Source organism: Otolemur garnettii, unplaced genomic scaffold (genome assembly GCF_000181295.1).
Source record: "Otolemur garnettii isolate 467f Iridium unplaced genomic scaffold, OtoGar3 scaffold00060, whole genome shotgun sequence".
NCBI classification, from domain to species: Eukaryota; Metazoa; Chordata; class Mammalia; order Primates; family Galagidae; genus Otolemur; species Otolemur garnettii.
In genome coordinates, this window is record NW_003852455.1 from 943049 (window position 1) to 959648 (window position 16600).

The window sequence follows — 16600 nt, forward strand, 5'->3', positions numbered from 1 at the left end:
AGTACAGAAGGTTTTAGTCCTCCTTAACAATGTGAAATGAAAGATCTGAAATAAAGTTCCAATCTGAACTCTTTATTGTGTCCATACTCTGCCCAGTCACGGGGCCACAGCCTCTTCCTTTGCTTCTGTCTGCTGTGGGCATGTTCCATTTTTCACCAACTGATGGAACACAGCGTCTGTGTTGTGGTTTCTTTTTAACCAGAACATAAGAAAGTATTTGCTGACTGAAGCCAGAGAAAAAAATAGACCTGAATTTCTTCAGGGTTGGCAGACTGCTGTTACGAAGGTAAGTATGTGATAAAAATGAAACCGAGGCATGGCCAGGGGATGGAGTGATCTAAGGGGTGGGTGCCTTTAAGAGCATTTGAAGACTGGTGACAGAGATCCTGGGAGCCTCAGGGCTCCAGGGAGGTAGCTCAAAATAAACCTCAGTTTAGCACTCTTCATCAGGCTGCGCAATTTCATCCCTGAGGCAGTTGCTACTGATTATAGTTGCTCTACTGAAAAAAAAAAAATTGAGGGGGTGGGAGGGTGATACCTGCCTCTTGCCTCTTGGCTCTTATTTCTAAATAACTCATATAGGCCTAGAGAAATGCTGAAATGACTCTTTGGATGTGCTAAGGGACAAAATGCACTGGACTGCTTCGCAGGCATACAGTGGCCTTCAGGCTGAACACAACCTTGGAGCAGCACCATTTTGGCCCATAGACAGTAACACTGTGCGGCAGAGTGCCTAGGCACAGTCTCTCAGTACGGGCATGACTACCAGTGTCTTACATTGTCTTGTCAGTGCTTTATTATTTTCAGAGTGTTTTTGTGTATATGACTTCATTGGATCCTTAGAAAATGTGAGGTAGTTGGGTCATGGAGGGATAAACATCATCTTTATAATATAGATGAAAAGATGGATGTGTAGTTATAACATTCCCCAGGGGACTTCAAAACTGTTGATAGAATCAGGTCCTTTAATTTAAGTAGTAATCCAGAGATCCTTGACACAGTGTTATAGGCATGGTCTTAAAGCAAACCTTTAATCCATATCCAAAGCAACAAAATTTATTAGTTCATCCTTGAACAGAACCAAATGCTAAATTTTAAAATTAGCTTTAGATTTGTCTTTTGAATAACCTAGTATTCCAGTTCAAATCAGAACTTATAAATTTTTTGAATTTACCCAACTAGAATATCTGGGTATTCTAAATTTAGTTAGGATCTTTGATATTCCTACTTTAGGCTGGATACACTAACCAGAAAACATACTGTTTACCTCCACAATTTCTTTCAAAGAATGAGACACAATTGGGTAATATCCAGTATGAGAGAAAAAGTGAGGACTGAGAAGCAGAGTTGTTACCATGTAAGTATTCAGAGTCCAGGCATATGTTCTATGACCCACAGTTCCATTTTGATTCTATTGTCAGTGAATTGATAGCAAAACTAATTATCCAGATGGATGTTTTTGAAATAGGTTATTTTCACCACTTCTCAACATTTAGGCAAAATGTTCCCTAAATTGTGATTGCCACTTCATAGCTCTTTTTATGTGGCTAGATGCTGCCATAAAATTAGATACCAGAGGCATATACCAGCTGTCCTGGATAGAGAAAAATTTCCTATCTTTTGCTCATTTTTCATAATAGAATTTTTCTTACCTGAAGAGGAGTAGTTGATTCTATTTTAATGACCATTTTGTTTTTCCCCTCAGTGTATTCCACAACAGAAAAATGACAGTGACTGTGGAGTATTTGTGCTCCAGGTAAAGAAATACTGTTTTTTTCAGAATTTACAATGGCTGAATTAAATTTGAAGTTCCTGTATGTGTACGTGATACTAAGTACAAGCAAGAGAGTTCTTTCTTTCCCTCCCTCCTTTCCTTTTTTGTTGAGAAGTAATAGTTTCTGCATTTTCAAATGTTAACATCAGGGCAAGCCTCCTTCCAGGGCCAAGATGGGCCAAGGGCATCACCTGGGTTTTACTGGAAGTTATTAAGGAAGTCACATTGGACACTGACTCAAAGGTGTTCATGTCAGACGCCACTGGCTTTTGCAGAATTACCTTTTTTTTAATATCATTGGGAGGCAACCTGCAGGTCTTTGACATAGAGAAATTAGATTTTAAATTTAAAACTGCCATCTCATGTTGTGGGTCTACTTAGAGGTCTAAGAATACTATGAAAAAATTTCAGCTATGCATGTATTTATGAAGAAACTTGTATAATCCATAAATTTAGAGATTTGCAAATATCTTGGAAGATAGGTTCATTCATATATCTCATGAGTGTTTGGGTTTTCTAAACAAATTCAAGTTCCTACTTAAAGGCCATATTAGGTCTGGCTGTACTCTGAGCAGGTTACACTTTGGAAGGAATTGAGGCCTATTTGTCAGTTGCTGCTTTTCACAGAACTGGGTCAGGAGGGAGGAAAGATTCCAAGCCATGCATTTGCCTGGAAAGTTGACTATAATTTGGAGGTAAATATTTTAAAACAGTGTGTCATTCTACAAGTGTAAACAAACTTTTAAATGCTGCCTTAGACCCTATTAGGCCTGCATCTGGTAAGATGAAATGCACTGGTATATAGCTCCCCAAGCCACTCAAGTGTTTCTGGGACCTTTGCAGTACTGCAAGTGCCTCGCCTTAGAGCAGCCTTTCCAGTTTTCACAAGAAGACATGCCCCGAGTGCGAAAGAGGATTTACAAGGAGCTGTGTGAGTGCCGGCTCATGGACTGAACCTCAGCAGGGACTCTGGAAGTCTGACCAAGTTGGAGCAGATGGTTTGTTACTTGAATCTCCAAACACTTATTTGAATTTTTACAGATATTTCAGATCAGTGGTATTGGGCCACTATTGTTACCTCAAATTTACTTTTTGCCCTTATTCATTTCTCCAGCTACCATGTACTTTTGTTTAATGTTCAGTTTGGTTTCTTTTTTTTATTTTATGGATTTTGTGCATCCCTCCATATTTAATATTTATTCAAATGCATGCATATAGACAGAGCATGCAGTGAAGAGTATTAAAAAAAAAGCTTAGTAGATTTGGTGCAGCTTTTGAAACTTAGTTAGATGTGAACTGAATACAGGTTTCAAATTTAATCCCAGCACTTAAAAATGCAAGATGTTTTTGATACAGCATAACTCTGAGAATAGTAGATGTTCCCTGGAGCATAAAGGGTAGCTAGGAGTGGCTCTGATAAAGCCAGGCCTGTTTTACATTTACCAGTGGCACCTTTCATTGACTTCCCTCTCCAAGTGAGTCTTCGAGTGAGATGCATTGCTTTTGAAGGGTGAGATGGAAGTGACCATAAACAGATTTAGGTGTGTTCTGTTTATGGAGGCACGCTTGTAAGCATAGCATCTGCTTTGGAAAGAGTTGATCAAGATGTGAGAAAAAGACAGCAACCTTGGGGGCCAGTTATCTTACTTAACAAATGAGAGATTTCAGTCGGATTTTAAGGATTATAATACATGGCCTACATCTCAAAGGTTTTTGCTGGTACACTGAGTTCTTTGGTTTTTTCTAGTTTTGACCTGTTAAAAAACTTAACATCCATCAACCAAATGAGATGTTAGTGGTCACCCAGATGAGAATTCCGCCTTTCCAAGAGTAATTTAATTGTAAGTTATAACTTGCCTTGTGTTGCCTCCCATATGCAAGAGATTAAATCAATTTCTATTTCAAGGGTATCTGAAATATAAACATTCAAAGTCTAAGATGGACTTTAAGTCTTTTGGAGGTAGTTGGGGAGAAAGGGAAGGTTATAAAGATGACTCGATTCTGTGGGAGTGCAACCAATGCATAGAGGTTTTTTCCTCCTGTCTCTGTGGTGATCTCAGCAACATGCGGGACTCATTTGTCTTCTGTATAAGCAGTCCTGACATTCTAGCACAGTTCTTTTCCTTTCTGTTGAACCTTATCTTCTGGGGGAGAGGCCAAAGTGGCCCTGTCCTTATACATGGCTGCAGTAAGACTAAAGTAATGGCTCTTACATCTATAATCTGGCCTTTTGTGACATATTTGAAAGGAAAAGAAATAAGGAGTCTGCTCAATTATCTTTTCTAAACCAGGGGAGGAAAAACCTATGTGTAAAAACCTCAGAAGGCCTGTATGGAAAAATGTCAACAAAATGGCAGAAGATACTTGAATTTATGCCTGCTGGGTTTGGAATGTTGAAAAGAAAAAACTGAAATGTTTAGTTTAACTTGGCTGTAAAGTATGGCTGAGAAAAAGCCTGCTGCTGGCATTTGAGGGTTGGGTCAGACCATGTTTACACGTGGGGCTCCCAACACCAGTGTTGACACTGGGAAGCAGCCCCAGCACCTTCCTCCTCAGTGTAGAACCAGGTCAGTATTTCTTACTGTGCTTGAAGTCGTTAAAAAGACTGAGAGTAGAGGCCCTTCAGCTGCTACAGGTAGGGTTGTGTCAGCATTAGGGAAGGTAACAATTAAAAGATGGGAGATGTTTCCAGACATAATTTTACAAATGTGAAATTTTTCAAAATTTATGAGACATCTTTTTCTGGGTTTCTTTTAATTTTTTTTTTTTTTTTTTTTTTGCTATACCAAAGTAACCAGTAACTAGGCTATTGATTCAGAATGTCTCAAACTTCAGAGTAAGGAAGCTGCTGACTTCCTCAATGCCAGAACCAAGCATACAGAAGAGACAAAAAGAATTGTGTCCCTGCAGGAATCTCAATGCCCAGAGCTTGAGCTGCACTAAGGCATAAGCAGGGATGAGCATAGGTGAGCTGGCCAAGGCAAGTTACTCTTTCACTTACAAGCATACTAGGGCACCCTGAAGTGCACTGCTCAGCATGGTTTAGCCTAAATGTTGTATTTTAGAAGTCTGTTTTTAAATGTTTCTGCCATTTATGAAACTTGGTTTCAACACACATAGTTGCTTTTCCTTTCCTTCTTGTCATTAGGCATAAACTTCTATTTAACTCAAATCCTAAATTAGAATGTTTTTCTTCCTGATGTTTGCATTAATTGCTTCCTTGGTAAGAAAAGCATTTTTTGAAAATACTTTGGGCTATTGGTCAAAGAGACAGGCATTGCTTTACTGTTACTAGCTTGGCACTAAACTGTTGAGGGTGCCTACAAGGTAGGCAGATCTTTATGCCTGTTTTTTTGTTGTTGTTGTTTGTTTGTTTTGTTTTTTTGGTGGAGACAAGAGTCTCTGTCACCCCAGCTATAGTGCAGTGGTGCCATCACAGCTCACTACAATCTCAGATTCCTAGCTCAAGTGATTCTCTTGCCTCAGACTCCCAAGTATCTGGGACTACTGGTATGTGCCACCATGCAGCTAATTTTTTCAATTTTTTAATAGAGATGGGGTCTTGCTCAGGCTGTTCTTGAACTCCTGACCTCAAGTAATCCTCCTGCCTTGGCCTCCCAGAGTGCTGGGATTACAGGTGTAAACCACTGTGCCTGGCCAGGCAGACCTTAGGTAAACTAAAAGCTACCTTTTTTTTTCCCCGAAGGGGAAAGGGTCTCACTCTACTCCCTGGACTAGAGTGCAGTGGCATGATCATAGCTCACAGCAGTCTCAAACTTGTGGACTCAAGTGATTTTCTTGCCTCAGTCTCCCAAGTAGCTGGGATTATAAGCATGTGCTATCATGTGGGGCTAATTTTTCTATTGTTTTGCAGAAACGGGGTCTCACTTTTACTCAGGCTAGTCTTGAACTTCTGAGCTCAAGAGATCCTCCACCTTGGCCTCTCAGAGTGCTAGGATTACAGGTGTGAGCCACCATGCCTGGTGTCAAGGCTACTTTTGACCAGCTGTCCACAGGCTGCCCAGTCCTTTCCATCAGCTAGCTTATCAGGCTGTAGTTGCTCCTTTCTATTGATCTTTCCTTTGCTTAAATCTATAGCAATGGCTATAGATTTAATTCAACTTTTAGTTCACTCAGGACTCATAATCCCCCAAGCACAGTTTTGGCTTTTTTTTCTATATCCTATTTAGCATTGAATATGATAACATCCTGAGTGTATAGTGGGAGCACACAATAGCAGACCTAACTGGGACACAGCCAGCACTAGTCTACTCTGAACTGCCCTTTTTCTTTTCTGTTGTGGTTTATTGCTTCCCTGGGTTAGAAGACATAATTGGGGTGTCTGGGTGGGTCAGACCCTATAGGCAAGAAACAATGTATTAATAGTGTGAATTATATATACTAATTACCTGCTCTGCTTAATTATGTTGAGAAACTGAATTATAAAAAACATAATTTGTTTTGTGCTAGGCTCTGCCTCCTGGCCTGTAGATAATTAAGACGACCTAGGGAATACCATCAGAGAAGTGCTAATGTTATTTGGGTATTACAAAAGCAGACCTAGACAAGCTGTCCACTTAAATGGTACCTGTTGGTCAGAAAAAGAATTTATTTAAAGATTATGATCATGTAAAATTACAGTACTCAACCCTACTAGCAAAATATTTTTTTGAAAAATAAACTAAATGCCTTTATAAACTTGTGTTCTCTTGTGTTGAATAACATATACTGTAATTTCTCCCAGTGACATTCCAGTCATGACAAAGTGCATTTAAGAACAGGGACCAGTGTACACCCTAACCAGCCTACCCTTAGAGCAATTTTCTACTATGGTGGAAAGGTTCTTTATTTTATCCACTGCAATAGCCACTAGCCACACTGGCTATGGAGCATTAATATGTGGTTAGCATGGGTGAGAAATTAAATGTTTAATTTTATTTTCATTAGCCACAGGTGGCTGATAGCTGGTATATTGGATAGCAGAGCTCCACAGAAGTCTCAAGTTCAGCACATTAGCTAATGTATAGGGACAAGTCAGTCTACAGATGCCAGCCTGGCTAGATCTGATAGCACCCACTATTGTATTCCCTAATGTTAGTGTACATAGCTGAACTTCCACTTTCTCTGGTTAAAGTGAGAAACAGGTCAGATGCTGTTCCTGAGAGAAAGAGCAAACAAGGGGACAGAGGAAAGACTGTTGTCATATTTAGTGTCTCCAAGCCCAAGAAACAAAGTCATTTTAATTCAAACCCCAATTTTCCTTCTCCAGTCATCCAGAGAATAACTGGACAATGAATCTATTCTTTGTTAATAAAGAAATATGCTTGATGCATATTTTATTTTGATGAGAACAGCCATTCTTTCCCATACATGAAACTATAACTTACTGTGACTATCAAATCAAAATGGAAGAAAATTCTGTACATTATTTATAAATAACTCCCAGAACTCATTCACAGATAGAATGAGAGGAAATTCCAGAACATGTCCTTTACAGGATAGGAAAGAAGAAACAATAAGTTGGTCCAACTTTATTGAAACCTGTTACAGAAGACACAATTCAAATAAGAATCATTGTTTGTGGTTTTCAGGCTTGTAGAAATCTGAGTTATATTTTACTACAAAAGAATATAAAATACATTCATTCAAACTACAGTGTAAAAAGAAGTTTTAAAAATGAATATGTCATTAAATTAAATGTTTACAAATATTCTTTCTAAGCACTTTAAACAATTCAGGTGACCAGTTTGAATTCAGTGAGAAACCTACAAACACAAAACGTGTTCACACTGAGGTGCTTCAGCCCCAACTTCCACAAACTACTGCAAGTTAGAAAACACTTTGTTGCTAAATGAAAAAAACTTACATTTTTTCCACATCAGGGAAAATTATACTAGACTTAACACTTTTAAATGAGCAAGAAGCTCACAACATTAGAGAAATCACCTCTTGCCTTATGAATGCAAAATAAATCCTCTAGACTCCCCTCTCTATAGAGACTATCAGCTCACTATCAAGGCTTGAACCTCAGTAAGCACAATTTGGGAAAGAAAACAGACTTCAGTGTGAGAATTGGCTAGAACAGACATCTCCTGCAGGGAGCTTCTGATTGTTTTTGTTAAGCATTCTCTCAGTCTTCAAGCTCTTTTTTAAAACCCACTCCATTCCCAAGATCACTGAAAGTGAAAAGAATAAATCAGATGGCTCTGACAGCAACCGTCATCATATCAAGGCAATGTTTTAACTTGTGTCTCTGGTATTTCATCCCATTTCCTATTGACAATGTCTCCCCCCCCCCCAAGAGTATTTGAGGTTCTCCACATTACAAACTTATTTATTTTTAGGCATAATATTTACATTTTTTGAAAAATACATTTAGTAAATACTCTTCAAGCCCTGCACCTACTTCTCTGATATGTAAAGCACGGAAGCTTGGTGTCCTCTGGGACAGTCTAAGGCAGGCTTTTGCACCAACTATTTAGGAAGGTTCCTTGACTACTAAGTTTTCCTTTAGAGGTCAGAATTCATAGAAAACAAATTCAGTGTGAAATACCTATTCCTAATTTAGAGCAAAGCTATACAACATAGCAAAATTCCATTTATTAAACTTTATCTCATGCAAACTTAAAACAATAATTCCAGGCCCCAGTATAGATCATGAACCTATTTAAGACTCAAACATGGTAAAACAAATTTCTAAATTTTTCCAGTCTTCCTAAAAGAAGTATAGTGTTTTAATCAACATTATAGATCAAATCTGTTGCCAAGGAATACAGTTTTTGACCTGGTCACAGAAAATCATTCTGGTAACCTGGCAGATGGCCAGGATTCTAATACTAGAATTAAAAGGCATTCTTTTGAATTCTGTCCTTGCTTCCAGCTCAGTAGAGATACTCATCAAAGCTTCGTAAAACTAAGCTGGTTTGAAGACCTTGGGTGTAATGTTCTTCAACAAATTCAACAAACCAAAGGAGTTTTTCAGAGCTCTCACCACTCACTGGTTTTGTGCCAGTTTTCCATAGCCGCCTCTCCCAGCATCATAGTCTTGCCGATACTCATCTCGTACCTTAATTGAAAAGAACACAAAGTTATAAAGAAGATCGGTGTAACAGATCTGCCTCCCCAAACATGTCAGACAAACAGCCTGCTAATCTTTCTACACATAGAACGTTTAAGCAGGACAAACGTACTTACACTCATTGCACTGTGCTTTGCTTTCATTCTAAACCAGTATTCTCAACCTTCCTAGCACCGTGGCCCTTTTAATACAGTTCCCGTGGGCCACGACCCACAGGTTGAGAACTGCTGTTCTAGACTCAGCTACAGGTAGCAGGTATCTAGCCCCTAGCAGAAGTTCAATAAAGATTCCTTGTAGAAACGTACAAAATGTAAAAATGTATATACTATTTTAAGGGTTAAACTAATTTACCAAAACCAATGGATAGTTTTCAGATTTACTTCCAAGGCAACCTTATAGGCACAAAATAGTTTACAGAAGAGTAAATACATGGCTCAGCACCCATAGCTCAGCGGTTAGGACACTGGCCACATACACTGGGGCTGGCGGGTTTGAACCCAGTCCCGGCCTGCTAACCAACAATGACAACAACAAAAAACAGCTGGGCATTGTGGTGGGCACCTATAGTCCCAGCTACTTGGGAGGCTGAGGCAAGGGATTCACTTAGGCCCGAAAGTTTGAGGTTGCTGTGAGCTATGATGCCATAGCATTCTACCAAGGATAACAAATTGAGACTGTCTCAAAAAAAAAAAAAAAAAAGTAAAAGTAAATAAAAATTGACAAAACACCTGTCATCAGGAGTGGAATCTCAGGCAAAGGCTGATCCCAGAGATCCTGCCTACATACCTGGCCCCCAGATCGCCCACGTCCATACTGCCTGCCCTCCTTAAAGCCGGCGTCCCAATCTGTGCGAATGATCCGATCATCCAGACGAGTTCCATTTATGTACCTCATGGCATTTTCTGCATCTGCTCGTGAATAGTATCTTAAGTGTAAGTATTAAGGAACACTAGCATTTCTCCATATGTTTTGGAAACAGAGAAAGAAACATGTAAATGAAGCTGAGTTGTTAAGAAAAAGTACAAAAGCTAATCCTACCAGATGGAGTTCAGAGATAATTTAGCTTGCACAGGCCTGTTTGAGGTTGGTCCAGAAGCACTTTGGGAGTGAAATATGGCTATATTGATCATGATTACCTGGCTATTCCTGTTGATACTTTTCTGCTCCCATTGTCCCCATATTTTGGTTTGCAAAATATAAAATATACTCTGTACAGGTTTAGACCACACACTGTGTACCTCTTATCCAAGAAATAGTGACATGCATATTGGGCACTATGTATTCAAGAACAACTTTCATAAAAAGAGGAGGTGGTCACAGTGCAGGTAGAATTGCCATTGCATTTCACTAGAAGGAAAGGCTCAAAGTATCACCCAGGTTCTTAAACCCATTTAATTAGATCTCCTTAGAATGGTATTCTTAAAAATCTCTATAAGCAATGATGATTATGAGTGGAATTTGAGAAATGGTGATTTATACTTTTTTCTTGTCTTTAATTACATAGGTAGACAAACACTTGCTGAAATTCCAGTATCCAGCACCTCGACAATGCCTAGCATGTAGCGGGCATTCAGTAATTTTATGTTGAATAAATGAAATGAATGCTTAGTGGACAAACAGAGAAACTAGCTAGCAACAGCAGCATCTCTTTAGGCATCTGCCATTAATGACTGTTGGTCTTTGACCTACCAGAAAAATGGAAAAACACAATCTGGGTCTCAGAGACTGATTAGATACTGGCTAGGTTTTCTTTGACTTGAATTTTCATTGTTCTCCCTGTCCCCTGTGAACTATTTTATGCCACTGCTACCAGTGGCAAAAAGCAGAATTTGGGCAACCTACTCCCTTATGTCTGATGGTAGAACAGAAGAAGCTTGCTGAGCCCAGAAATCAAATACCAAAATAACAAGCAGAGAATAGGTTCACAAGCAGAGCTTCTGGTTCAAGTTGGTAGGAGTTAACACATTTCTACTTCTTTCTCAAAGCTACATTAAAATGAAAGGAAAGCAGCATCCACATTCAGAACAGAATGTAAATATCACCAGTTTTCACACTGTAAGAGAGCAGACACATTGGACAGAGATAGGAAGTAGATGAAGGTGGAAGTAGAGGTAAGTGTAGGGATGAAGCTCATATCATTTTTTTTACACAGATAACCCTTCTTAGCTCTATCCTGGTTCGCAGCTACATTAGACACTTAGACACACAAGAAGGATACTCCACAAAACAGAATCCACATGCTGTTTTTTTCATTTTATCCAGACCCATGATGATTTTCTTTATGTCACCACTTTTGCTGAAGAGTTCATAGATTTGTTCTTCAGTTGTGTAAAAGGAAAGATTTCCAACGTACAACGTACAGCTTTTCTTCAGTAATTTTTCTTGTTCTTCATTGTCACCCTACAATTTCAAATAGAGACAAAGTTAAGCAATACACCTTAATAAGAGTCTTGCTTAAATAATATTTCTAAGTATGGTAAAATATTCATTCTGATTTGGAAGTCAAATCTGCATCTCAGTGCCCCACAAATCCTTTGCCAAAAAAGAGAAAAGTTCATATTCTATAAAGCACTTTTGCAAGGTCCAGACTGCTGCTAGCAGAGGGACAAAGCTGAAAACTTATACTGCATGCAACAGTAAAACTTCTACACCAGAGTGCCATGGAAGTAGCATGCCTTTTCCCTTATCCTCAACACTGGATCCTTCTCTAATGGCCCAAGTTTAGGTTCCAAACCTTGACCCAATATTATTAGAAAGGGGTCTTTTATCCTCTGAAGTGAAAAATAAGTGGATTTTCAGAGATTAGTTTCCCACAGAGACCATTCAAAGCAACAGCTGCTTAGACAATTAACATGCTCATATTTTTTAGGAGAAAATGTAGTGATCAATGAAACACAAGAGACCTCATTTTCCTAATGAGTTTCCTAATTTGGAAGACAGGATGAAGCCAGAGACAAGAATATAACTGGGCTTCAGCCAACACCTGACAATCCCTGGGAACAAGATGGCTCATCATGGGCTAGAAGTGGCATTTGAGACACCTTCACAGAAACCAATGGAGCTGTCCCTAGACCTAGCCTCCATATGAGGGAGGACATATGTGATTAAATAGAAGGCCCATCACCTGACCTTTTCTCAGTCCCTTCTGACCCAGAATAGGAGTCTGACATTAACCATATAGTGGGATTCCAACTTGGAGAATAGCAGAGTAGATCCACAGTCACCCTAGAGAGCACTTTTCCAAGACTCTTCTTTCTTCATTTACTACTCCATATGTAATGCTGATCCAGTTTCCTTCACTCTGAGAATGACTCATCTGACCTCTTTATAGCACAGTGCTCAGAGTAACAGATCTCAGTCAAGTCATCACATTCAGTGGTAGATTAGAGAAACTGGAAACCGTCTAAACCCACATCAAAAGGAAACTGATTAAATGGATTGTGGTATGTCTGTAAGTATAGAACTACGCAGCCCCTAGAAAAACGTACATCTACATGCAACAATATGAAATATCTCCAAGATGGAGTGCAAAGTGAAAAAAAGCAGGGTACAGAACGATATGATGGATGTGCTCCAAGTTAAATTTGTTACAAGCACGAACACACACAGATACCACATTCAAGAAACTGGCAAGTATGTCTGCCTCAAGAGAATGCAGGTCAAAGACTTACATGTATACTGTCTTAAGAGTTAGGCCCCAATTTATCCCCATTTTACACATTAGGAAATACAAGTAACGTCTAAGGTCACAACTAATTACTCAGTAGTTGTACATAGTAGGTGAATTAAAACCTAGTCCTAGGGTGATTGGAGGGAGGAGGGAGGGGATTTGGTGGGATCTCACCTCATGTACATAATGTGAGGGTATTCAGCATACACCATGGGCAAAGGACTCTTCTATAATTTGGAACTTTCCCTTTGAAGTGAGAACACTATAACCAAAAAATCTGTACCCTTATATTAATTTAAAATAAAAATAAAAAATTTAAAAATAAAAAGTTAAAAAAATATTAAAAACCTACTATTATTCCCAATCCCATACTGCCCTTATAAACCCACAGGATGGGGTTATAATGTTATGATAAAGACTGATTTCAGAACTTTGGAATGAGATCAAAAAAGTAAAATTATGGATAGGACACATTTTCTTTTGTCTCTTTACTCATACATGTAAATAATGTCCAAACAAATAGCCTACATCTTAAGACAATTATGGTGTAAGTACTTAAGGTATATTAATATGGAGTACATTCAGGGAACACTAGAAATTCTGCATGACAGCATCTTTTTTTTTTTTTTTTTTTTGAGACAGAGCCTCAAGTTGTCCCCCTGGGTAGAGTACCATGGCATCACAGCTCACAGCAACCTCCAACGCCTGGGCTCAAGCGAGTCTCCTGCCTCCCCCTCCCAAGTAGCTGGGACCACAGGCGCCGAACCATGCGCCTGGCTATTTTTTGGTTGCAGCCATCATTGTTGCTTGGTGGGCCCGGGCTGGATTCGAACCTGCCACCTTAGGTGTATGTGGCTGGCACCTTAGCCACTTGAGCCACAGGCGCCAAGCCAATGACAGCATCTTAATTTTTTTTTTTTTCAGTTTTTGGCCAGGGCTGGGTTTGAACCTGCCACCTCTGGCATATGGGGCTGGCGCCCTACACCTTTGAGCCACAAGTGCCACCAGACAGCATCTTATTAGTATCTAAATAAAGCTAACAGGCTTTAGACTGCAGAGATGAATAATAGCAAAAGCAGAATTCTTTCAGTTTTTTCTTTCTTTTTTATTAGAGACAGAGTTTCACTTTATCACCCTCAGTAGAGTGCCATGGTGTCACACCTCACGGCAACCTCCAGCTCTTGGGCTCAGGTGATTCTCTTGCCTCAGCCTCCTGAGTAGGGACTATGGGCACCTGCCACAACGCCTGGCTATTTTGTTGTTGTTGTTGTTGCCCTTTGGCTGGAGCCAGGTTTGAACCCACCACCCTCAGTATATGAGGCTGGCGCCCTACTCACTGAGCCACGGGCACCGCCCAGTTCTTTCAGTATTTTTTTTGGAGAGAGAGCCTCAAGCTGTCGCCCTGGGTAGAGTACCGTGGCATCACAGCTCTCAGCAACCTCCAACTCCTGGGCTCAAGCAATTCTCCTGCCTCTGCCTCCCAAGTAGCTGGGACCGGGCTGGATTCAAACCTGCCAGCTCAGGTGTATGTGCTGGCACCTAAGCTGCTTGAACCACAGGCGCCAAGCCAATTCTTTCCGTTTTTATCTTGCAGAATGCTTTAAATTCAAGTTGGTTATGATGTGGAATTGTCCACCCACCTGCAGGGGTTAATTAGTGACGTCAAATACCGTGGGAAGTATGCATGGACCTTTTTTGTTGTTGTTGCTAATCAACTTTCATTTAGTGTTTGTGTATAATGTGTAGTCCAAAATAACTCTTCTTCCAGTGTACAGCAGAAAATAAAAAAGTTGGATACCTCTGGCAGAGAACAGTAAAAGTGATACCATGCCTAACACTAAGCATTTAAAAATGGTTGATTGGTTTGGCACCCATAGCTCAATGGTTACGGCGCCAGCCCCAGTGGTCGCTAGTGGGTTCGAACTGGCCAGGACCTGCTAAATAACAATGACAACTACAACAACAAAAATATAGCCGGGCGTTGTGACGGGCGCCTTGTATAAGGTGACCAGACGTCCCAATTTCTAACAATTTGTCCCATGGTGTTTTTAAAAAGTCCCAATTTTTGGAAAGAATGCATGCCAAGTAGGGAACAGCGGGAGAATGGGAAGGGAATATACGGTTTTCGGCTGCTGAAAAGGTTAATGTAACTCCATTTGGGAATGAAGAGGTTAATGTAACTTCATTTGGAAATGAAAAGGCTAATGTAAACTCCCTACTGCCCTCCTGGGCACGGTTGCCCAGGTGGAATCCGTATCAGGAGATGGCTCCTTCCCTTGCTTTCTAGGCAAGGACAATTAGCTCAGAAGTAGCCAAACTGTCTGGAACAAATAAGTAGCCCCCCTCCTCTCTAGAGTAAGATGACCAGACATCCCGCTCTTGCTGAAACAGTCCCGATTTTTAACAATTTGTCCTGCGGTGTTTTAAAAAAGCCCCAATTTTTGGAAAGAATGCACAACAAGCTAGGGAACACGGGAGAACAGGAAGGGAATATACGGTTTTCGGCTGCCATGTGGCTATTTCACCAGGATATGCGTTTTATATTATTTTTGTTAATTTTATAATGTTAAACTTTAATAATAACAAATAATAGTTGAGAACTGCTTATCCAGAACTGCTTATCAAAAGTTTGCATTGTTGTCAGGCCCCGCCCCCCCCATGGTGTCCCGCTTTACCAATGTTAAAATCTGGTCACCTTAGCCTTGTAGTCCCAGCTACTTGGGAGGCTAAGGCAAGAGAATCGCTTAAGCCCAAGAGTTAGAGTTGAGCTCTCACCGAGGGCGACACAGTGGGACTGTCTCAAAAAATAAAGTAAAATAAAAACTGTTGATTGAGTGAATGAATTTAAGAACGTTCTCAATTTGGCTTCAAACAAAATTTATTTTTTCCTACCCTACTAACACACTTTTCACATTCTTCACGACTACCTTCTCCTACACGTGCCTTCTCATTTCCCAGTCACTAAGGAACCCTCTCCCCTTTCTGAATCTTCACAGCCCTTCCCTTTCCATTCATTTCTGCTTTAGATTTTGATTACTTGCCTCCATTTACAGTGCCTACTATAGGGTCATAAACTCTTAACGGAGCAGAAAGTGTCTTCCCGCTCCCTCTATGGCTTAGCAGAAGGCTTCGACAACAGTGCTCATTAAAAGTTTACTAAATAATTAGGTTAATGAGCGCCCCCCATCCCACCACCACCTTTGCTGATACTAAAAAGCCTACCTTGAATATCTGCCGTGTTTCCCCTTTCCACAGTATATACTTACATACTCTAAACTAAAATTTCCCTTTTCTGACATCCAGCAATTCTTTGATCTTGATATCCTCAACGGTGCTTAGCTTGCTGGTCCACCTCCCTACCCTGTGACCTCACCGATGGCGGAGTCAGGACTTTGCCTCTCGTCAACTACCGCGCAGAACTTCCCAGTACCATCCTACCAGAGAAGAAAAGGACCGGGGGGAGGGGGGAGGACTCTCGTATCTGGTTTACGAAGGCACATCACCTCCACATACTACAGCAGTGAAAAGGACACTCTTCCCCTCATCACAATCACTGTGCCGAGGCAAAACCCGTGAGAATGGGAGCCACCACTATTACTGCGGCTCAAACCTCTCTGCATTGGCCGGGTGCAGGGAGCGGCTGCAAGGGAACCGGGAAGCAAGGCTCAGATTTCTTTTGTTCCAGAGAAAGTGGCTTCAGTGATACCCAAAAATTCTTCCAGCATCCATTCGCTGCCTCCCCCGCAGGAACTGGAGCCCCACTTGGCGTTTGGGGACACAAGCAGAATGGGGTACGACACAAAGACACAAGTGCAAAGCGTTTCTCAGCGTTCTGGCCCAGGGCCTCCCTCTCGCGCGGCCCGACCCCCCTTACCCGGAAGTGCTGGTCCCGGTACTGGCTCAGCTCCACGTAGGAGTCGCTGCGCAGCGCCTTCAGGAGGCCACCCGACATAGTGCAGAGAGCTGGACAGGGAACTCGGCGACTCCGGGAAAACGAGGCACGTACCGCGTCGGCGGAAGAGGAAACGCGCGGCGGGGGCGGCCGAAAGTGGGACTCATCGTGCCCAATCCGAGCGTG

The 16600-nt window shown here is 40.9% G+C and overlaps 2 protein-coding genes across 2 annotated transcripts in view; one reads left to right on the top strand and one right to left on the bottom strand.

Annotated features, from left to right (window-relative positions):
• The window catches only part of SENP5 (SUMO1/sentrin specific peptidase 5), a 61120-nt gene extending 58087 nt beyond the window's left edge, over window positions 1-3033 (top strand). The window contains exons 8-10 of the mRNA XM_003792674.3: window positions 203-286; window positions 1706-1756; window positions 2618-3033. Coding sequence (XP_003792722.1) covers window positions 203-286; window positions 1706-1756; window positions 2618-2728 — 246 coding nt within the window. The 3' untranslated portion in view covers window positions 2729-3033. The remainder of the gene's footprint in view (window positions 1-202; window positions 287-1705; window positions 1757-2617) is intronic.
• A 3905-nt stretch (window positions 3034-6938) lies between these two features.
• On the bottom strand, window positions 6939-16554 carry NCBP2 (nuclear cap binding protein subunit 2). The gene is made up of 4 exons (XM_003792676.3): window positions 16397-16554; window positions 11071-11252; window positions 9639-9777; window positions 6939-8840 (listed from the first exon to the last, which is right to left on the bottom strand). Exons 1-4 carry the CDS (start codon window positions 16472-16474, stop codon window positions 8769-8771), a joined length of 471 nt encoding a protein of 156 aa, XP_003792724.1. The 5' UTR covers window positions 16475-16554; the 3' UTR covers window positions 6939-8768.
• Between the last annotated feature and the right edge of the window lie 46 nt (window positions 16555-16600).

Coding starts and splice junctions, on each gene's coding strand:
- NCBP2 (XM_003792676.3), bottom strand. CDS start 16,474: ATGTCGGGTGGCCTCCTGAAGGCGCTGCGCAGCGACTCCTACGTGGAG. Junction 9,778..11,070: donor TGTGGATTCTGTTTTGTGGA/GTATCCTTCTTG, acceptor CTTACACTTAAG/ATACTATTCACGAGCAGATG. Junction 8,841..9,638: donor GTGGGCGATCTGGGGGCCAG/GTATGTAGGCAG, acceptor TTTTCAATTAAG/GTACGAGATGAGTATCGGCA.